This window comes from Lagopus leucura, unplaced genomic scaffold, assembly GCF_019238085.1.
Source record: "Lagopus leucura isolate 7727_CA_CO unplaced genomic scaffold, USGS_WTPT01 Super-Scaffold_100159, whole genome shotgun sequence".
In the NCBI taxonomy this organism is placed as follows: domain Eukaryota; kingdom Metazoa; phylum Chordata; class Aves; order Galliformes; family Phasianidae; genus Lagopus; species Lagopus leucura.
The window spans coordinates 7,193,637-7,215,651 of NW_024962335.1; the positions used below are offsets into that span (position 1 = coordinate 7,193,637).

The following is a 22,015-nucleotide window of genomic DNA, read 5'->3' on the forward strand; positions in this document are numbered from 1 at the left end:
TCTTTTTTGATTGCCTTTAGAAAGATACTTCTTCTGATGACTCTTTTATTTAATGGGACTCTAGCAGCTGTAGGAGAGGTATTACAATGACTGAATGACTGAGTGCCTGAAGAGATAATAAAGGATGTCATAATGACATTAAAATCCTTTTTGTTCTTGTGAATAAGGTGCCTCTGGTACTCAGGATAAGACCTAGGTCAGAGAAATCAAGAGAATCTGTGAAAGTCACCTTATGGAGCTGTTCTTTAACTGAACAGGACGTGATTCAAATGTGGTACAAGGATAGCATGAATACGTTTTAACAAGAGAAAAAGCATCTAATCTGCTAACAATAACAAATACCTGTTGTTCTGTACATATATGTACTTTTTTCTTTTTCAGAGCCAAAGTCATTGTTGAGAGCTTGCAATAGAACAATGCAATTGTTCTCGGCCCAGTAGATGGCCAAAACCTTTACGATACGTGGTTGTTAAAATCTAGGTCTGACTAACAGATACTCCAGGTAGCTCTAGTATTTCCTTTCAGAACACCTCTTTCCTTTATGAGGAGGCTAATTCATAGGCAACTTGGCATGAAACTGAACTCCTGCTTTTTGGGAAGTAGCACATTGCTGCCTGGTCCCTGGAGCAACATAGAGAAGGAACTATTTTCCTCTAAGGCACAGCTGTTCCCAGCATGGATGGAGCTGAGAAGAGCATGCTGCTCTTGGCCATCCTCTGTGCTGATCAATGCATCAGATATGAGCTGGTCTCCAATGGGCCTATTTTTTGGTAAGGAGAGGCAACAATAAATAAGAAATACTTGCTAACACTTATGCACACAGAGTAGAAGTTTGGAAAGTTTGCCCTATTCGGGATGGAATGTACTAACTGGCCACTTACATATCAGAGAAGATCAGAGCAAAATAAAATATAATGCTCTGCCTACTTCTTGCTTTTCAGAAGTATATGACTTTCAGCGTCTTAGCACAGACTCTATTTCATACTAAATTTGTCCTCAGAATAAGCAGAACAGAACAGTAGGTTTGGAGGGTAGACTCAGGTTATGTTTTACGTATTTCATTACATGCTTGCCAGGTTTTTCTCTTGGATTTGTGCATTTTATCTGTCACTTGAAATTTCACATTCATGACTGAATCTAGATTTGAGTCCCTTTTTCTTACAAAATCTCTTGTTCTGTGTATTAACAGCTGTTCACGGTGCATACACGACGGTGAGTGTGCCAGCTGTAAGTGGACACGTGTCTCTCCTGCCACTGCCTGCCAGGTGAAGTTTGTTGAGGAGGCCTGGAATCCCCTGTGATACCTTTTCGTTGTATTGTTTACATCTGAGCAATACTCTCTCTCTTTCTTGTCCTGACATGGAGAAATGCTGATTTTTTTCAGGATATTTGCAGTGTCCAAAATACTTCCAAGGATATCACCACAGCCCAGAAATCAGAGGTTAGTTAGCATTTCAAGATCAGCATTATTGAAGTACTATGGGCGGGGGGAGAAACTTTTGCAAAATGAGAGGACTTTGCAGAGGAACTCGGTTGTGGATGAAGAACATAGAAAAGTAATGCGTATCTTGGATTAAAACTGTTTTTCTTAGTGCTTGGTTGATGTTTAAAGGTACCAGCAAAGTTTTGGGTTTCAGATCCAGGCATTGAGATAGTAAGCACCGCAAAAGTCACATGCCTACCTCTAGATGCAGTATTTGCAGAATCACTTAAATTCCATGTTTGTTATGTTTAGGCACTCCACAAAAGCTTGTGGGTAGAGTGAAGATGGAACTAACCTCCATCTGTCCCACTCAAGCTGGATCACCGGAATGGAAATGTTACTGGTGGCACAGTACGTGTCTGAATCTGGTTGTTCAGTTCTCTCCTGAAATCATAAAGACTGTGTGTGAACTTACTCTTTTTTCCTCATAGAACAGCCTGTTAACCACAAGGTTATCTCTTTATTCTTCATGGTCAAGTGGTTGGTTTTTTTCATAAAACTGAGCAATCTTGTCATCCGTGGTTGCTTATGACATGCAGATATTAGGAGAGGAATGAGTAGTGAAGAAAAATTTGATTGATGAGTAACTACATAGAGATTTGCTCCCTACCCATTTTGGTTTCTGCTTCACTGTGAATGATAGCATGGTTGGTATAAATAGGCACTGTGTTCCTATCTCTAAATGTTTCATTAGAACTATACAAACTTTTACCTGTGAAGACAGGAATTACCTCCTAAATCCGGCCATTCAGCTGAGGCCTTAAACAATATCACAAAATTTGTTTTATTTTCCACAGAGAAGAGGGTGATTTCAATACTTGTGCTTCTGAACATTAATATTCTGGATTTGGTGTGCATACAAAGCATTATTGCTGGTGAAAGAACAGAGGAAATTCTTTGCTCTGCTTCCAAGTGCATTAATTTGACATTGGTAAATAGTTGGACTTCTTTGGGAGATGGCTTTCTTTCACATGCCTTATCTGGAAAAGACAGTGATGGACAAGGCTGTGAAAGCACTACAGGCAGCCCCAAGACAGATGTTTATTTAGACATGATTGATCCTTTCAGAGGGCTTGAAATTGCATTTGAAATCCTGTTTTCCTTTGACTACTGGGGCTTTAAGAAGAACATATTGGAGGGTCAAGAAAGAGGATTTGTGTCTTCCCACAACCCCAGCACAGCATTTGCATTAATACATTTATTTTGGTGATGGGATCTCCAGCCCTCCTCCTGTTTCCAGCTGCTGGTTTCCATGCCTGCACCCTCCTCCCCTTGCACCACAACAACAGCAGGAGTGATTGTGCACGTGCATTTGACAGGGGAACTGATTTGGCTGGAAATCCATGTTTTCTTTCAGCAGATTGTTTTTCAGCTGGGTCGGCTGCATGATCCATGTCTCTGTGTGGCCTCGAAGTCCTATGCCAGCTCTGTTGAAGGAATGCAGGGACAGGCATGAGCTCCCCGGGGAGGCAGAGGCTGATTAAACCAGGCCATTGCCAGGCATCTCACTGTGACCTGCAGCCGCACTAACCGCAGCTCTGAGGATGTGGCTGTCACTGTTTACACAGCCCCAGGGAAGCGTCGTGCTGTCCGGGCCAGGGCGAGGTCTCCAAGTTCAGAGCTCTATTGGAGCTGACAGGGTGATGCTGATTTACATCACCTGAGGACCTGCTGCACCCTTTCTTTGTGCCTCTCTTTCATCACCATGGCATCGGTGTGCCTCACAACTTCTGGCTTTTATAAATGACTTTCTGCCTCTGCTGTTTCCTTTCCTCATACTTGCAGGAGCCTCTTCTAGCTAAGCAAGGGCTGCGTGTGCAGGAACTGAGGGGCAGCGGATCCCTTGCTCTGAGGAAATAAGGACTGCCAAGCTAGCTGGCCTGCGAGAAAGCCTTGCCTTTCCTGCTTTCAGCTTCTTCGCTGCTGAGGAAAGTGCTGCAGATTTCCCCAGGCATGTCTGAAGACTGGCTCTCCAGTGATGGAGGCAAGCTGGCCCCAGAACTGCCTCTATGTGCCTGATGCCATCTAGCATGGCAGGGTGCAGTGAGGAAGCCCACGTCACAGCACTCTGGTAAAGGCTTAGCTGGGGTGAAGCTTCTTCTCACCCTGGTTTCCACTTAGCTTAAAAAGAGGGAAGAAGGCAAGCAAAGCACTCTTCACAACAACCACACCATCTTTCTTTGCTTATACACCCAGTGGATGTGAGCTGCAGTTCGAAGAGGCCTCATTTTCTGCCTTCACCCCTGGGCACTCTGTGTTTCTGCCTGCTGCTTGCTGTCTTAATGTAGCTGTGCAGGTCTCCGTGTGCTTCTGTGATACTGTATGATCCTGCTGTTTGCCTGGGGGAGCCCTAAGCAGTTTTGGCCTCCTTTCTGTAGTGTTTGGCTTGTGACTGTGTGTGAGACACCGGGGCACAAACAGAGGGACAGGGCAGGATGTAGCTGCAGTAAGGCACTGCTGTTTCGAGGGCTTCAGGATCTCAAATTTCTGCCTCATTCATCTTCCTCACTTACCAAGGGTTAATCTGATCCCCAGGTCAGGGTGGGAGTGTACTTTCCCCTTCAGCAGTTTGTTAGCCATTTCCTTTGCCCTCCTCCATTATTCCTACCAGAAGTCACCTTGGAGCAAAGGAAATTCATTAACAAATTCCTTGCTTTTGCAAGCCCTTTGGCCCTGGCCTTTGCCCTCCATTGCTCTTTCCTTCAGGCACAACCTGTGGCTTTTAGTCAGCTGTGACAGGTCTCACATTTGTTCTGCATTGCTTAGGCGTCTGATGGTAGTGTGTGGGGAAAATGCACTTTCTGAAGCAGGCAGTGGCTTTTTTTTGCAGAGGACTGGAGTTGGGACCCACATCATCCCCTCAGAAAATAAGCCTGAAGTCTGGCTGCCAATCTGTGTACGCAAAAAGATCAGTGGGGAGAAAACTGCTGTGGCAACAACATTCTTAGCTTTCCTAAGAGGTTCTGCACTAGCTCTCTTCTCAGTGTCAGGGGCTAAACTTATTCAAGAATACATCCACAGGCAGACTTAACAGAAATCAGGATAATCAGAAAACTCTAAAAACTGAATTGAAACTGGTTGTGCAGGCAATCTAAAACCAACCCAGAAATCATTTCCCTGAGGAGGTTTCAAACATTTTGTGGTTTCACATGTGTATTTTCCCGTTGGTTCTTTTTTTTTTTTTTTTTTTGAATGTTTACTGTTTTCTTTTGATGTCTGAAAGATGCACAGAGAGGAACCTGACACTGATTGTTGAAACAGGGAAGCATCAAATCTGAGTAAACATGAGATGCTGTCAATCACATCATTTCCATAGCAAATATGCTAGGAAAAAAATCTCTTTCTTGGTGCTGTTAGTAAATTAAAGTAAGTAAATGTAAAGATACATAAAGAAAAACACATAGAAAAGTTTAAAACTAGGCGCACTTATATAAGACTGACAGCTTCACCACAAACTGGGGTTATTCTTAAAAGCATGGAGATAGATTTGTGAGCTTCTTTGCATCAAAATGGAATACCGAAAGATTTCTGCAGTTGTGCTTCAGGTAGTAAAGCTCATTCTGGGCTATTTCTTGACTTTTCATTCTGGGATTTGACTCTGCTTTCCTTTTTCAGGTCATGAGAAGTACCTTCATTTGTTTCTCCAGTCTCTTATTGTGACAGCACTGTGGTTTTTGTCTCATGTTGTTTCGTAGTTCTTCAAGAATCATGCAAAATGTATCATTTCAAACTGGGTTTTTTCATACCTTCCAGCATGTCAGATTGTGATTCCTTTTGGCAGATTTCTTATGAGATAAATTGAAGTATAAATTATGTAGGTAAAAGTAGTTGGCTTGTAAAGAAGTTGTGATTGACAGTACTTCCCAGGATCAAACATAACAAGATATGAAATTAATAAGCAAAATGCATCTCAGTGCCATCAAACCCACATTTCTGAGCAGTGGTTGTTTTTGCTGCTGTCTAACTGCCTAGCCTTTTTATAAACAGATTTTGTTTTGCTTTGTTTTCTAATAGCATATCAACATTCATTCCATCGAGCCTTTGTGGATTTCTACGTTGGGCAAAAGTGAAATAACAGTCAAAGGAGAAAACTTTACACATGCATCAGGCATAAAACTGATACTGACAGGAAGCAGTGGCTGTAAACAAGAAATGTGAGTTAGCACAGCTCTGAAAAGTACTGCTGTTTATTTTGCATAGTGTAAATTGTTTGTTTACACTCCAAACCCAATTTTTCCCTAGTTGCACTATTGTGTGAACAGCTGTCCTGGACCTCTCCTCAGCAAAGGGGGATGCTCTGCACTCCTTTAGTTAATCTTCCACATCGTATTCCCAAAGGATGGAAATGAGTGTGGTGTTTGGGTACAGTACAAGATGTGGGGTGGGTAGGTGGGAATTTTTCTCAACATTGGTTAGGGTATGTCTGTATGTGTGGCCATTTGTTTCTTGCAGCAGGCAACAAGAAATTAGGTCACAGGAAGACCAAAAACCTCAACTTTTGTTTGGCTCTCCTCTGCTTCAAATTATTCCCCACATATTCTAGGCTTTGGCTTTTGAAGGCACAGACAAGACGCCAGGGAAGGAAATCTCTCATGCAACAACTTGTACTTTTCTCTATTGATGATTGCACAGTGTAAAACCCTAGGAAATTAGGCTATCTTATTCTCAATCAGTCATTTTCAGTAGCAGCTGCAATGGCTGCCTGCGATTACCAAGCCCTTTTTATATAGCTTGCACTTGAGCAAGTGTTCATATGGTACTGCTCAATTTTTACTTCAACCATGAATTTTCTGAGAACCGTGGAAAACAAAAGAGAAGAGAGGAAGGGAAGAACAGAGATACAGAAAAAGAGTGGAGAGAGAAGAAAGAAAAGGAAGACAAGTGTGGGGAGGGAGGAGAGAGAAGGGGAAAGAAGAGAAGGAAAGGAGAGAAAGGGGAAAAAAGAGGAAGGGATGGCAGAGAGAAAGAAAGAAAGGAAAGAAAGGGAGGGAAGAGCAAAAGACAAAAAATGAAGCAAGAAAAGAGTGAAAAAGAAGAGTAATCTGAAGATTCTCATTCTTGACTAGCTTTTGAGCCATTTTTTTTGAACAGCGTACAAAATAACAGGAAAATCACTCATTGCATTACATAGCCTTGTCCCAAGGCCTTGAGACCAGTATCCGTACCATACTGTATAATTATGGTGACACATAGCAACTTCATTCAAAAGAAGCCCTACTTTCTCTTTTCCACTCCCTGCTCTCTCTCTTCACTTCCATCTGGCAGCTCAAAGATTCATTCCTTTCCTCTCTTCATCCTTTACGTTAGGTTATAGGCTTCATGTAGTAACACCAAATTAGTGACATAATGGCATCTGTGATTCAGCATCTGTGACTGTTTTCTTTCTCCTACAGCATTAAAGTTAGAAATGTGATAAATGATACACAAATGACATTTGCTCTCCCACCAATGCGTAAAGAGGCCAAAAGTGTATGCATACAGGCTGACGGGAGAAAATGTTCACCACCAGTCACCCTGCATTATGTTTCACTGCCAGCATGTTTTGGAATCACACCAAATACCTCCTGGATCAGGTAAAGTGTGTCTTTCTATACTTTTTATGTATTTATTAAAATGTGGTTCCACTAAGCCAGTATGCGTGAGCATTCTTCCTTGGCCAGGCTGCAACTAATATGAACATGGATGACTGCGGTGATGTGTTGTGGAGGATGAATTTCTGTCAGTGAACTGATTTAACATTTAACGTATAGATAGGGTCACAATAGCTGCATGGATGATTCTGTGACTTGTAGGATTCCACAAACTCCTAACTGCCTGTCTCAAGTCTCCATAGTAGAAGTCATCTCTTCCAGCTAAAGCTAAATCCAAAATTTGCTAGCACATGCAAATTCAAACTTCAGTTAACTTTCTTTCAAACTCTGATGAATTTCTTGGTGCTCCTATACACTTCATCTTCAAAACAATATAAAGTATCAGTGAATTGGAAGGGAAAGTACTCAACACTGGAAATGGAAGGTGCAGCCTTGCTTTAGGACTGGGTTCTTTAAAGCCAAAGGAGCTCCTCCTTTCAAGCCTCTGCTGTGTTCTGCGAGAAGCTCTCAGCTCTGGTGTCAGACTTGCAGGGTGGTTTGAGACATTCTCAGGCACAGCTTTCCACCTGTCCGTCTGCCTGTGCAGCAGAGTAGCAGAAGGGATTTTACCCGCTTTCATGTTCTCAAGCTGATATCTTGGCATCAAGCACTGCCAAGTGTGGGTTTGAGGTAATGCATTGGGCTGGCAGCTGCAGCAGCTGAGCAGCTATAGGGCACGTGCCCTTGCCTCCAGGTGAGGTGCAGCACAGACAGCTGGAAATTAATAATACCTTAAACCACTCCAACTGTGTTCAGCAGAAATGATGAGCCAGCCCTTTTATACAAGCACCATTGTGTGTGATGAGACAGATGGTCTGAACATCGACAAGCATGTTCCCTGCGAGGTGCCTGGCACCATTGGTTTGTCCTGAGGAAGACAGGAATTAAGCACAGACAGAGCTGCTTCAGGATAGAGAAGTACCATGATGCTCTTTCCTCAAGACAGAATATTAACTTGCAGTCTAGTCCTTGGGCTGTGAGAAAAGAAAACACAAGAAGAGTTTTTTTGAAAAAGAGAATGTGTTCATAAGCTTTCAAGTCATTTGGTTTTGTGCAAAAGCATTTATCATAACATTATGAAGAAAAGATGGCATTACGCTATATAGCTCAAATTATCTTGTCCTGCATGTTGACTCTATTTTATAGGCTTCTACCAAAGGAAAATGCATGAGTAATTCATTCACAGCTAAAGCTTTAATAGGGAGTTTATTTGTAGGAAAAGAGATAATTTTAACCTTGCCTTCCCCTGCCTTTTTTTTTTCTTTTTTTTTTTTTAACAGTGGTGGTCGCAAAATAACTACAACTGGTAGAAATTTGAATGTGGTGGACAAAGTGATTATTTCAGATGACCAGAGATCAAACCTCACCGTAAGTCTTAATCTTCTTTACAATACCAAATGGAGGTCTATTAAGAGATTAGGTTTTGTTCCTAAGGTTTTAGGAGGATCTCAGCATTTTTCAAATGCTTATACACACTTAACATCAGTCATCCTCCTAAAATAAACATGACCACTTGTAGGATTATGGTTGCATATATTCTGAGTACAGGATCATGGATAAACATAAGCTACTCCCCTGCATGATCCTCTGTGATATTTTCTACGCTCCAGAGACTTGTTCCAAAACTGTCCTTTCTTGAGCATCCTCTCAAGCTCCAGATGTGGTTCAGTTGAGGGAGAGGATCTTGTATGTCTCTCTGGCACCCACATGGTGCCAATGCCTCAGCAAACAGGAGGAGACGAGATAACGTTGAGTTGAAAGCCTTCTTCCAAGGCTGTGAGGAGGTGTTGCCCCCAGAATTTGTAGCACAAAGACCAGAAAACAGTAGCACTGCCCCGTGGAGTTGCCCATGGGATGGATGTCTATAACAAACTCCACTTTGGCAAGTGCAGGAGTGGAGAGAGGCAGTGCCCAAGGGTGCCGAAAAGCTTGTTCTGCCTGTCTCATAGGACCTGCATTGAGGGGAAGGAAGGAGAATTCGTCATCACTATTCCCATCTCACTGCAGGAAATAGCTGCCTTTGCAGTGTTCAGTCAGCCTTAAAACAGCTCACAGAGAGTGTGGCAAATATGCTTAAAGGTAGACACAGTCTCGACAAAGAAACTTTCTCAGGTGCTCTGCATGCAGCCGTGATCATAGAGAAGACATTTGCCAGTTATCTGTGTGAAGTCAGGAAGGCTTTAAAATCATTTTGATTGCCTCTGTTTGTAACTGTACACACTGTTGAGTACTTAATGACTGTCGCAGCTTTGCTATTGCCTTTCTAGATCTCTGAGTATCCTCAAAATAAATCTGAGTATCATTACTTATCGCCAAGTCTGAGCCATGCAACGGAGGGTAAAGTTGTTGATATGATATTTAAAGTGGAAACTGCCTTTGTACCTTGTGTCAAATTGCATTATCACCCTGACCCAGTGTTCATTAACTATCAGCTGCACACTGAGCTGGATCCTGATCTGGAATTAAAAATATATGTAAGTAAGTTTGAAAGTAATAAACTGTAATTACTTATTTAAAACAGTCATTGAAATTTCTTTTACATCTTACCATATTTAGTGACTGCTTATTATATTCAATTTTTTCCCTCTAGAAAGAAAATGACAACTTGAATATTTCTAAAACTGAGGTAGAAGTTTATCTGTCATATATGAATGGTTCACAGACTGTGAAGATACACTTCAGTGTCCAAAATATTACTGAAAAACCAGACCGAAGCACCATACTGTGCAAATTCAAAAGGGAAGGAACAGAAAAGATTGACTTTTCCACAGTGAAAGTTTTTGTAAGTAGAATTTCCCTTTATGCAGTTTAACATAGGCTGTTTATACAAATGTCGTAGAATGTACCAGCATGTCCTGGTAATGAATATTCCTTTAGAGGGAGGAATTGGGTGCATTCTCCCCTCTCCTGGTACTTGGTTATCTGGTTATACTCCTCACATCTAAGCATGCCTCCCCAGCATAGGTATCACTAGCAGTACTGAGTTCTTTTCCAGATTGGTTGCCATTGTAGTATAAGAAGTGGTCTGTGCAGCCCAAACTGAGCATCCTCCTTCTAAGCTCCAGGAGAGTAGCAGCTTGTCATACCTCTGGCTGCAGCACAGAAATTAATAATAAAGTATTACTGGGAGTGCCAGGATCTGTAAGTCATCTGCTGCTGCAGTGTGACCGAGAAGAAAGGATTCTGTCCTCCTGTTCACTTTTCCCCTTTAAAACTAGTTAAGTATCTTGATCACTAAATGATCAAGTGCATGGTAATCACTACAAGAGAAAGCATTTCTGAATGAAAAAAGAGGTAAAATTCAACATGCACCGAGGAGACCAAAATATGATTACGTGGCACAAAGCCAGGCCAAATATGAGAACATTAGCATGGATTCCACGGCTAAGTAACATCTTAAGATATTTGTTCCGTGATGAAGATACATTTATTTTTTAAATGCAGTTATCACCATGGTTAAGGAAGAAAAATGATAGCAGACTTTTTTGCAGTGTACGCTGGTGTAAAACTGGTATAAAGCAGAAATAACTGTATTGACTTCAAGGCATATGGCATATAGTAAAGATTAATGAAGCTATTCTCAATTTCATATCACTGTTAACTGATCTCCCATCTGTGGATTCTGGCCATCTGAGCCACTTACAGCATAGAAAAGTCTTTCTGAGATGGGTGTTGAATTTAAATATTCACATTGCCTTGCAATATCACATGGCCACCCTGCAAGCTTCGTAGGAATAACTGTCACTGAATGGTCACCACCTTGCTAGGGCAAATCAAATGCAGTAATCATGTAACATTTTACTTCTGGTGCTTAATTATTTTTTTTTTTCCAACAACAAGAAAAATGTGAAAACAGGATATCATCATGTGGGCTTTTTTTTCAATTGTGCAAATAAATAACTGTAAAAAAGTAGATCCTCTATGAAGAAAAGATAATCTGGGTGCTAAAGATGAGATAGTCATGGTTTATGAATAGACGTCTCTCTTGCCTCAGTTCTCATTAAGAATTAGGATGTCAAGTTTGGGCTGAAAGACAAGATGATCAGTTTGCAAAGAAGAAAATGCCATTTTATTGACAGAAACAAGATTCAGGCAGATAAGGGGGCTCAAGGCAGGAAGAGTGGGCTCATTCCCATCACAGCACAGAGAAAGATCTGGCACATGGTATTACAGACTTGGTAGGAAAGATTCAAGAAAAACAGAAACAGTGCTGTTTGACTGGAGATCACCAAATATACAGCCAATATTTAAAAAGAAATAGAACAGAATTCAGCAAAAGTTGGTTTGCTCATTTAATCCTCGCTCTGTCTTAGGCTTTATATTGTGTTTTGAATGAAGGGCTCTCTAGAAATAAATGGAAAATGGGATAATCTCCAACTTCTTTTTAATAAAAGCAGATTGTACTGCATCTGTTTACTTGGTAAGATAAGTGATTTTCTCAACAACAAACAACAGTAGTTTGCATGTACCTGGAAGTAATTCAGTAAACTACTTAACATGGTCATTATGAAGATGCTAGAAATTAAAACAACTGAATGCTGTGTATGGGAGCTGACTGTGGGCAGTGTCAATTTTTATATAGATATTATTTAATATCACTAGTGACTTGAGCACAAAAATAAGGTATGCACTAATAACATTTGCTGATGCTGCAAAGCTTGGAGGCATTACTGATGCAGAGGAAATTTCAAAATGCCATGTAGGAAGAATGAAATGAACACAGGAATAGAAGTCAGATGATTTCAGGTATTCCATATTTAATCTGATTCACAAGCAAAATAAATAGAAGAAAAGACTAGGAAGGTTGTGATGAAGATTAAAGATACTCTGTGACCTGAAAATTAAATGAATGCTTTGCCTCAGTTTTCAGTAAGCAGAGATGAGTAACAGAAATGTCTGCTTTAGGAGCACTCTGGTTAGACATAACAAGAGGAGAAAGGCAGATACATTAATCAAGTTTAGCTACCAATGCATTCCAGCCTTGGAAAAAGCAAATGGGATCTTAGGAAGGCTCAGACTAAAAGTACCTTGTATAAGATCTTGAAAACTTGTAAACAATGAAGGAAAAAATACATTTGCTGCAGGAAATAGGCCTGCTTTCTCTTCTGTACTTTTCAGCCCCCGTATGAAACGTATGAAGGCTGCATCCTTTCAACCCTGTGGGTTTTCTTTGCCTGCTCATGTCGGTATAGCAACAGTGTGACCATCCAGTTGGCAGTCTGCTGGCTGCTCACCTTCTGTGACAAGCCAGCAATTGAATCACCAGATCTCTGCCTTCCCTGCTGTAACCCAAAATAATTTAAACCCAACTCTCCCTTTCAATTATCTGAGCCTCATTCCTATCCCCAGCACTTGGTGGTATTCTTTTTCTGTATCAAAGTGTATTTTTACTTCTAGTCTGTTTATAATCTTAGCTACCCTTTATTTATGTGTTTTCACAGTCCTCTTGGAGTTCCTTCTTTGCAAAATTTCTTCTGCCGTAATCAGCAGTGGTCAGTGCCTGAGTTCAGTGTCTGACAGGCTTCAGAACTTTGGTGTATTCCTAAGAACTAATGTCTGTCCTGCCTTTGGCAAGCCCATTGGCTGTGGACAGTGTTGTACATGTTTTGTGTGCTGTATTTGTTCTGAAGCTGACCTTCAGGAGCACCCAGCAGTCCTATGTGAAGAGGTTGAAACATCCGCAAAGAAAAGGGGAAGAGGACAATGGGCCAGGGCCTTCCCTCGTTATCAGCTGGAGTTTTACTTTGCTTTCCTGCTCAACAGATAGACACTGTGTGTGCAGAGAGATGTTTTTAATTATTGCCTTCCTCACTTCAAATGTGCTTCAAATAATTTTTTAATATATGTGAAATGCCACTGTAAGTATTGCTGAAATACTTGTCCTCTATTAACACAGCCATTGCTTTTCTTCAGGTCAAATTAGGAAATTTTGAGCTTGAAGTCAAACCAACATCATCATACATATATTTATACGTCCTTATTTTGCTACCTATTGTAGTGGGTGTCATAATTGGTAAGTACTATCACACATTTTTAATTTTTTTATTTGCTGTACACAAAGAAATGCTTAAAAAGAAACTGAAACATACAAAACAGGAGCGAAACCTTCAGCTTATTATAAACTGAAATTTATCAAAATTGTACAAAAATATGCACAAGACAAGGCAAAGTTAAATCTGGTCTGGTGGTGCAGTCCCATCTCACTAGATGACAGCATGCTATAAGGCAGTCATTTTGACCATTTTGCTGTGATTATTCACTAGCATGTAGTGTGGCAAGCCTTAGGATCTGTATTTTTATGTAAGGCAAAATGCTCAGGCTTTTCCAACAGTCTCCCCTCCCTGGGGGTGGATAAGCCCCACCCAACTGTTCATCCTCAAGCATTCATTGTGGTGCTTCTGCTTAGTCTCATTGGGATAATTTATGAATTTGTAGGTCATTATAAAAATGAGGAAGAACCATCATTTCATAATTGTCCCCTTCTCCTTTTGTCACTCCTGTTTTCTAAATGTCTTGACCTGGTTATGTATTTGATACATTTCGATTTATTGTAATAAGCTTGGTGTTTGCCTTTTCTTTGTTTGGTTGGATTTCTTGTTAAAAAGTGCATTATCTTTGCATGCATCGTATGTGGCACCTTTTCTCTCTCAAAATAAGCTTTGGAGAATTTAACAGTCTAGAAGTGGATCTCCTTTTCAAAACTGCTTTTCCTTTTTAATCGGTGCTACCTTAAGTAGGCCGTTAGTAGTGGAAGTGGTCGTTATATGCTGTACCTCACTGCACAGGCTGTGCGTAGCAGTGTGCTGTACATTCAAATAAGGTTGGATTCAGAATTCCAAGATGTCATTACAGGGAATGTTTTTTATTAAATATGGTTTTAGATCCAGATAACTGGGGCTCATGAGTACTACCACACTGATGATGGTAGAAGCATTAATCCATCTGAAGATTGTATATTAATCTCCATACTACATTAAATTCTTAAATAATTAAATTCTTAATATTAAAATATGACCTTTATGGAGTTGTCTGTTCTGAAATTTCTGTACTCAGACTCTGTTTTCCTTCCCTTTTAGTGGCATTCATAGTTACTAGATACAAGTCCAAAGAGTTAACTCGTAAACAGAGTCAGCAGCTTGAACTGTTGGAGTATGAGATTCGGAAAGAAATACGCGAGGGTAGGTATAAAGAGATTTATAGTGCTTCAGTGTATTCTGTAATCAGTGATTTCTGATCTGAAACTGTCAAGGAGAAGCTCACGTAATAATCACTTTAATTTAATGCTGCTAAATTATTTTTGTGGTGCATCAGAGTTCCTCTTTAATGTTGGTCTGCTCCTCAGTAGCAGATAGCACTAAACTAATAGGATTGCATGTAATAATTTCTTTCAACAAGTGAAACTAAAAACAAATAGCTACTTTCCACCCCCTAATTGCTTCAGAAAAGCAAATCCTCTTGACTGAAAACTGTTTTTTAAGGAACATGTACTGGGTCCACGTTTTAACTGTAGAGATGATTTTGTGTGAAGTAAACTAACACTCTGGGGGGGGGGGGGGTGCTTTTACAGGATTTGCTGAACTGCAGATGGATGAATTAGATGTGGTGGATAGTTTTGGAACTGTTCCTTTCCTTGACTACAAACACTTTGCTATTAGAACTTTCTTTCCAGAGGTAACTATTTACAAGTCTTTCAGTTGTCAGCCCTGTATAGTAATGAAAAATCTAGAAAGATAAGGATCAAATAACAAAATACTACACAGTCTCTGTGTATTGTTTTCATAAGAAACTCTTCTTAGATCAGCTACCAAAGAGCACTTTAAGACTGCACATCTCTATATTTAACCAAGCCTAAATGCTGTAGTTAAAGCACTGCTGTTGAATTTTCAAGGGTTGTGTATACATCAGCTTCTTTTTGTCCAGCCTCGCCTTTCAGGCCACTCTAACAAAACTATAATTTACCCATTGCTTTTTTGATCTCATGTATTCATTTCCTGTGCTATAGTTAATTAAAGTAACAGTCAGGCTAGCTAACATGCTAGCTATCATCATGACATTTCCTAATTAGACTTTTAGAATGAAGAGATGGCTCTCAGGTTGTGCTGACTGCCTACTTCAAGCTGCTGACAGAACTGATAAGACCTTGATTCAAAGAAATACGAATCAAATTCTTTGAAATTACATAAGTACTTAAGTACCGTCCTACTTGGAAGTGGATATTTTCACTGGTCTTTGGAGTAGTTTATGGCACTGCATAATAAAAGGACTGGAGAGGCCTTCACTTGAACATTTTCCTTATATATATATATAAATACATGTATTTGTATTTGCTGTTTATGTGGCACATTGCTGTGCTGCTAAGTGCATTTGCCACAGCTTTCAAAATTATACCGTGATGTTAAACAGTGCTGACTGGTATTTACTAATTGGCAAAAGCTCTGGTCTCAGCTGTTAATATTTTGTTGTGTAACTGATGCCAATGAGTGGAAATATTTGCTTAGGTGGTGTTTTAAGTTATAGCTGGTATCTATTTGTTTAGCTGCATGCTGCTTGGCATATGTCACTCATCACTGCTGTGGCCTCGTCCTGCAATCTTGTCTGCACACTGCTTTGCTTTATCACTGCATGTAAGCCCACGAAAGACTCATCGTGATGAAATTAAACCCACGTGACAAATGCAGAATTGGAGCTCCTGCTGGTACAGTGCCAAATGAAAGTTACTAAATCAGATTCATGTTCAATATAGTACATACGCATCATCTTTATATACTTGAGTCCACTTTTCACACTGCAGGAAGTTGCAGTATCTCTCCTTACCCTGCTATGATGCTGCCAGTCTAATTTGTATGGGGTGAATGGGAGGTTTGAATTCAGTGGGCCAACAAAACCTGCTTTCTGCCTTTTTTCATTTCATTTTGTTTTACTGGGCAGAAGTGTTCATTTTGTGTAAAAAAAATAAAAAGGGGAAGAAAGGGCACAAAGTGTGTCACTCTACTGCATTATGTAAGACCAGAAAAGAACAGACTCCTCTTTTTTTTTGCACTGGGGCAAAGTGCACGTTGTATGTTACCTTGCCAGCCCTGAAGTGTTTCCAATGAGGATTTTGTCTTAATTTGAAATACCTATAAATGGAGGAAGTGAACTTGCCTGTTAGCTCTCTGCAGACATGTAGTGTTAGGCAAGTTATTAAATGTCTTATGTATCAATCTTTCCTGCTAAGTGGTTATCATTTACATTGTGTGAGTGTTCAAATATACCTTGTGCAGTGTGGATGTGGCAGGAGAGAAATGCTTTATTAAGCAAATATTACAGATAAGCAGAAAAGACATAGTAGATTGCAATCTTGTGTCAGAAAGGTCAAAGTAAGATAAACCACAACTTCCCTTGCTAACTTGATGTGTTCAAATGATATCTACATTTTGCTCATTCTGCCTTCTAGTGAGTTCAGTGGGTTTTGTCTTATATAATCTAAGCTGCTCAAACATGAGCATCAAAGCTGTTCACTGAGCATCTTCTGTAGTTGGTGTAAGGAGAGACAGCTCAATGTGATTCATCCTACTTGCCTGAGACATCTGTCTCAGAATGAGATTAGTTGCTGAAGGAGGGAGTCAGATACCTAAAATTAAGAGTGATGCACTCCATCTTCATTCTGAGCTTCTAGCTTCCTGCTGCTCCAGTTTTCTATATTTAGTCCAGCTTGGTAGCTTTTGGTTTGAGCTTAATGCTTGTAGGTGTTAAATTAAACAGATGTTACAGCTATTCTTAAAGTATTAATTATGTTCAGCCTGATTTTCACTTTCCTTGTGAAATTTGGTTTATTACCTCTGTTCTTTCTCCATTTTCCACGTTGTTTGGTTTAACACTAATATGACTGTTCCCTGTTTGCAACTATTTTTAACCTTCTATGTGATTCTGGTTGCATCACAGATAGTGGGGGAGTAGGGAGAGAAAATGTTACTGGTAGGTGATGTTAGGGGTGCTGAACAAGTTGTGAAAAAGATGAGAATAGCCAATAGAGGAAGAGAAGGGTAGAAAAGAAGAAAACATGAGGCATGTGGAAAGGGGAGAATTAAGAAACGAAGGGCTGCCAGCATCACAGATAAAACATTTGCAATGGTAAATATTTTTAGTGTAAACTTGGTGCTAAAGAATGCTGCACTTGCAGTTTGTGAGAGTCAGACAAGGAGCACATGCAAAGTGTCAGAGGATTGGGGGTGTCCCTGTGTTGTGATAGCCTTCACTAGGGCTGGGTGTGCAGTGGCACCTGTGTCTCTGACAGCATTGACCTCCTGGAGAGTTCATTTGGGAACATTCAGAAACTGCTTTGAAATGAATGGAGGCAGATGAACTCAAGTGTCACTGTGCTACAAAAATCCTATCATTGCTTTCCAGCAGGATGCAGCCGGGAGTAACCCTTCCTCATTTGGAGATGAGGGTAATGAACAGCCTTTCCTGCAGAGCATTATTTCACTGCTGTGCTAGTGCAGCTCAGCAGCATAGAGTAACACACAGTGGCACTGAAATCAATACCAGGTCATCTTCTGGAGTTTACTTTTCAGTGAACCTGGAAGAAGTCGTTGTGTAGAGGCCAGGATTTCCATTGTTTTATTTCAAGTTGTATGCCATCGGGAACATGCTTGGCATGTTTAATGTGAAACTTTTTGTATACATCAGAATGACATATATCATATGTCTTATATTTTAGTCAGGAGGTTTTGCGTCCATCTTCAGCGAAGACATGCCACAGGTAAGTGTGATATGTCTCAATAAATATTTTTTCACAAGTGATTGTATCCCTTATGGCTGTGTTGTCCTATAACACACCAAACTGCATTTTCTGTATGTTCTTTTTCCCTATGGGGGAGGTTACATGGATTTATGTGTAAAAGAAATTTGATATGTAAGATTCCATTACCCAGTGTATATTTAAATAAGATGAACAGGATCTAGTCATGGCAGATAACAGGCAAACTTAGCTGTTGGCACTACTTTGGGGATATACCAGAAAATGTATGCTCTGTGTGCACTCCGTGTTGTGCACAAATTCATCCTAAGTAAAATCCTGAGACCCATGAAATGCAAAATTCCCACTGATTGAAATGAGGCCAGGATCTTATCCCATATGTTGCTTGCCATCGTTCTGAACATGAAGAATCCATGGTAGCCAAACTACAGTTTGCTTATTTTTCTTTAACTGTTACAGAGCAGAGACCAAACACGCAAGGATGAAAGCTTCAACATGTTGCATGCTTTAATTTGTAACAAGAACTTTCTTGTTACTCTCATTCACACTCTTGAAAAGCAGAAAAATTTCTCTGTGAAAGACAGGTATAGTATGATTTTGCTTATCATCTTCAAGACAGAGAATTAACAGGAAAAGTCAACGTAGATTGTAGCATCCAAATGTAATTTCCACTTCTTACAAAACAAACTTGCATTTCTCCAGAGCGTTTTTCCATCTTCTCCATCTGCACACACTGTGGAGGGAAAAACATTGCTGTTAAACAAACCATTACAGAGAAATCAGAATGTTTGTAGATGTAAACAAAGAGGGAAAGGAGCAGGAAAGCTCACATCAAAACTGTAAATACTTCCTGCAGTTACATCAACAGTTTTACAGTTTAAAAATGTTCTGTCACCAAAGCAGTCGTAATTCTGCAGAATTAAATGTAGAGACAAATTATATGTTTACAAAATAATCTCAAGAGCAGATGGACTTGCATTTTTTATATTTTTGTAGACATCGGTGGGCAGATCCAATGCCTAAAGATTAAAAACTTAAGATATAAACTGTGCTGAGGAGTGTTTCTTTTATTAAAGATATTTTTTGGAGGAGAAATTTCAGATATTATAGCATTCTCTTTTGTTATGTTTTGTTTTTTTTTATTTTGAACAGGTGCTTGTTTGCATCCTTCTTGACTATTGCACTACAAACTAAGCTAGTTTATCTAACCCATATTTTGGAAGTGTTGACAAAGGACTTGATGGAACAGTCAAGCAATGTGCAGCCTAAACTCCTGCTTAGGCGAACTGAATCTGTGGTAGAAAAATTGCTGACAAACTGGATGTCTGTTTGCCTTTCTGGGTTTCTCCGGGTATGGGTACATCTTTTCACTGCATCACATACAAAAAGCAATATTTTAACTGATTTCTTCCATAAGGAATGTTATTGGGATCTGTATAAAGCATTGTTTAACGCATTACTTCTAGTTTAGTTGGCATATCATCAAGGGGATGTAGGAAAAGAGATGGACTGTAAGAAATTATTGTTTCATTTATTTGGATGAGATTTGGATAATTTTGCAGCCACAGCATGTCTTTTTCTCATGTCAGCCATTATTCCATGTTAAAATGCAGTTTGTGCCTGTCTGTGCAAACTGTTGGAAAGCTTTTGTGTAGGTGAAGGTTTAAGGAAAACCAACTGGAAAACTAAACTTCTTTCCAGGGTTTTTAACCTCCAAACAGCGTTGTAAATTTCAATAACTCTATAACTTCAAGTAGAAACAAGAATTTTTTCTTTTGCAGCTTGTTTATTTTAGCCCTCTTGGTAGCATTTTGTTCCTGGTTTCAGTGCTTGGTTATGTTTCCTGTCTCACTGACAAGCATGATGGTGTCATCTGTATCAGTCCCACCTGTACCACTGATACAGCAGAAGAACTGTTTAGGGTTCTGCAATTCAAACATTTTTCCTGAAACCCCAGGAAAGAGACAAAGAGTTGTCAGAGAGGTTTGTTCTCAGTACACCAGTTGCTTTTATGGAGCTCTGCTAGTAAAATGCCTCAGCTGGGCTGCAGGAATAGTGTTGCATGGAGCCAAAGATCCGTTCCTTCTTTTCTCAAGTGTTTGCCTGCATAGTGGGGTGCAGGTTGGAAGAGGAAGCTCAATACCATTCACTCTTACTGATAAACCATGTATGTCCCACAGCTTTTCTCCCAAGGATTTTTTTTCAGAAACCACAAGAGAAGTAAGTTAAAAGGAAACCAGATATTATTTTGTTTTCTCACAAAACTGAAAAGGAAGAAGTAGCTGAAGTATGCACATGAACACAAGCACATCTCCCCCCAACATGAGCACTTTGGTGGAACTAGGAAGCATCTGCCAGATTGAGAAGGAGCAGCTTGTCTGTAGTGCACTTGTGCACAGCAGGGGGTTGTGAGCTATTTTGCCACACACACTCCAGCTGTCTCTTACTATTTGCATGAGTCTTTCACATTGAAAAGCAAAAGCATGGAGGTTAAACAAATAAGTAGATAGTTCTCAGAGTGATTTTTTTTCCTAATTGCAAGATAACATGTTAGTTGAAAGGAAATGTTTGTTACACCTGACTTTTTTTTTCTAGTTATTTATGCCTGTCTAGTGACTGTAAAGATACATTCTTTGTGTTTGTTTCTTGTCCTAGGAGACAATTGGTGAACCTTTCTATTTGCTAGTGACAACCCTCAATCAGAAGATAAACAAAGGACCAGTTGATGCAATAACTTGCAAAGCCCTGTACACGCTTAACGAAGACTGGCTGTTGTGGCAAGTGTCTGAATTCAAAACAGTGGTATGTTTGGCAGTTTACATTCTGAAAACAGACAACTACAATGTTTTCTTTTTTTTCTAGTAAGGTAAATGAAGGCTCTTAGATGCAAAGGTGATGGTTAAGTTCCCAGATAGAGAAGAACAAAATTGCTATTGCTCACAAAGCTTCAAAATCCAATGGAGTTTAACGAGAGGGTGTTTCACCAATATACATTTCAAAAATAGCTGTCACCTTTTGCTTCACAGCATGCTTTAATTGGCAAAGGTTAGGTTTAGTACAGTCTCAGTGTATTAAAATTTCTTTTGATTTTAAAGTGTTCTACAAAATTGTAAACATATTCTTAGAATTTTAACTACATTGCACTTCTGTGAATGAAAGAATGAAATGCAGAGGTTCTATTTTTCTGTTGTGTTTTCAGGGAGTGAATATTTGCTATGGGCTTCCATGTTGTTAGCTCCAAATTGGCAAGGTTACATTGTAATGCATTTGAATTGATTGCTTAGTTATAACTAAGCTATCTGGGAAACTTAGCTGAGTTTCTGAACTTTTACCATAGATCTCTTTCCCAAAGCAACAGCAAAATGCTTCCTATTTCACAGTTACACACAGACTTCTTTGAAAACTGGACTTCCCTGACTGTCATTCTGAAACTGTGAGAATAGACAAGAAAGATTATTGCATGTTTGAGCATGTAAAAGTAATGACTTTTTTGAGTAGAAGATCTGAAAAAGGTTTTCAGATTAAGTGGAACACATTTTTCTTTCTGAACTATTTTGAGTTGGAGAACTCTAAAATCTGCATTTCCAACCATTCCATGGCTTCCTTGCTCCTCAACTCTTGACTTACTGTTGTAGTTACCAGGCATACTTAGGAGTGGAGTCATAGAATCATTTGAGTTGCAAGGGACCTTCAGCGGTTATCTAGTCCAACTCCCTGCAATGAGCTGGGACGCCTGCAGCTGATCAGGTTGCTCAGAGCCTGGTCCAGCCTGACGTTGAATGTCTCCAGAGTCTGGGAAGTGTGACCAAAAAGTAGGCTTCAGAACTTGGGAGCAAAAATCACCAGGGCAGCAGCTACCGTGGCAAGGACAGCACAAGTGCCAGTGGCTCTGGAGGAAAAATCAGGCCTTTCCACAGCCCATACTCTGAGGCAAGGCCTCAGTTTTCAGGTCTGCATGTCTGGATCATGAGGTCCTAGGATGCCTTGTTTTGGAGTGAGCTTTTCATGACCTTGGAAATTTTGGGTCAGCAACCCATTGGATTAGCTAGATCAAAAGTTGGGTCATATAGGAAGCTCACTGAAATAATAACTTTTCTGTGTCATATTTCTAAATTTTCATTTTCAGCTGAAAACTGACAAAATTACAGTCAAATCTTCTTA

At 40.0% G+C, this 22,015-nt stretch overlaps 2 protein-coding genes across 2 annotated transcripts in view; one reads left to right on the forward strand and one right to left on the reverse strand.

Moving 5' to 3' along the window:
* The window catches only part of PLXNC1 (plexin C1), a 68,106-nt gene that overhangs the window by 24,779 nt on the left and 21,312 nt on the right, over positions 1 to 22,015 (forward strand). Inside the window, exons 8-21 of the mRNA XM_042889785.1 lie at positions 1,190 to 1,265; positions 1,385 to 1,441; positions 5,498 to 5,637; positions 6,877 to 7,056; positions 8,394 to 8,481; positions 9,381 to 9,587; positions 9,704 to 9,895; positions 13,027 to 13,126; positions 14,190 to 14,291; positions 14,681 to 14,784; positions 17,816 to 17,857; positions 18,314 to 18,438; positions 19,007 to 19,205; positions 20,510 to 20,656. Of these exons, the coding sequence (XP_042745719.1) occupies positions 1,190 to 1,265; positions 1,385 to 1,441; positions 5,498 to 5,637; positions 6,877 to 7,056; positions 8,394 to 8,481; positions 9,381 to 9,587; positions 9,704 to 9,895; positions 13,027 to 13,126; positions 14,190 to 14,291; positions 14,681 to 14,784; positions 17,816 to 17,857; positions 18,314 to 18,438; positions 19,007 to 19,205; positions 20,510 to 20,656 (1,759 nt within the window). The remainder of the gene's footprint in view (positions 1 to 1,189; positions 1,266 to 1,384; positions 1,442 to 5,497; positions 5,638 to 6,876; positions 7,057 to 8,393; positions 8,482 to 9,380; positions 9,588 to 9,703; positions 9,896 to 13,026; positions 13,127 to 14,189; positions 14,292 to 14,680; positions 14,785 to 17,815; positions 17,858 to 18,313; positions 18,439 to 19,006; positions 19,206 to 20,509; positions 20,657 to 22,015) is intronic.
* Positions 18,339 to 22,015, reverse strand: part of CEP83 (centrosomal protein 83) — a 47,712-nt gene continuing 44,035 nt past the window's right edge. The window contains exon 16 of the mRNA XM_042889788.1: positions 18,339 to 18,587. Within this exon, the coding sequence (XP_042745722.1) occupies positions 18,465 to 18,587 (123 nt within the window). The 3' untranslated portion in view covers positions 18,339 to 18,464. The remainder of the gene's footprint in view (positions 18,588 to 22,015) is intronic.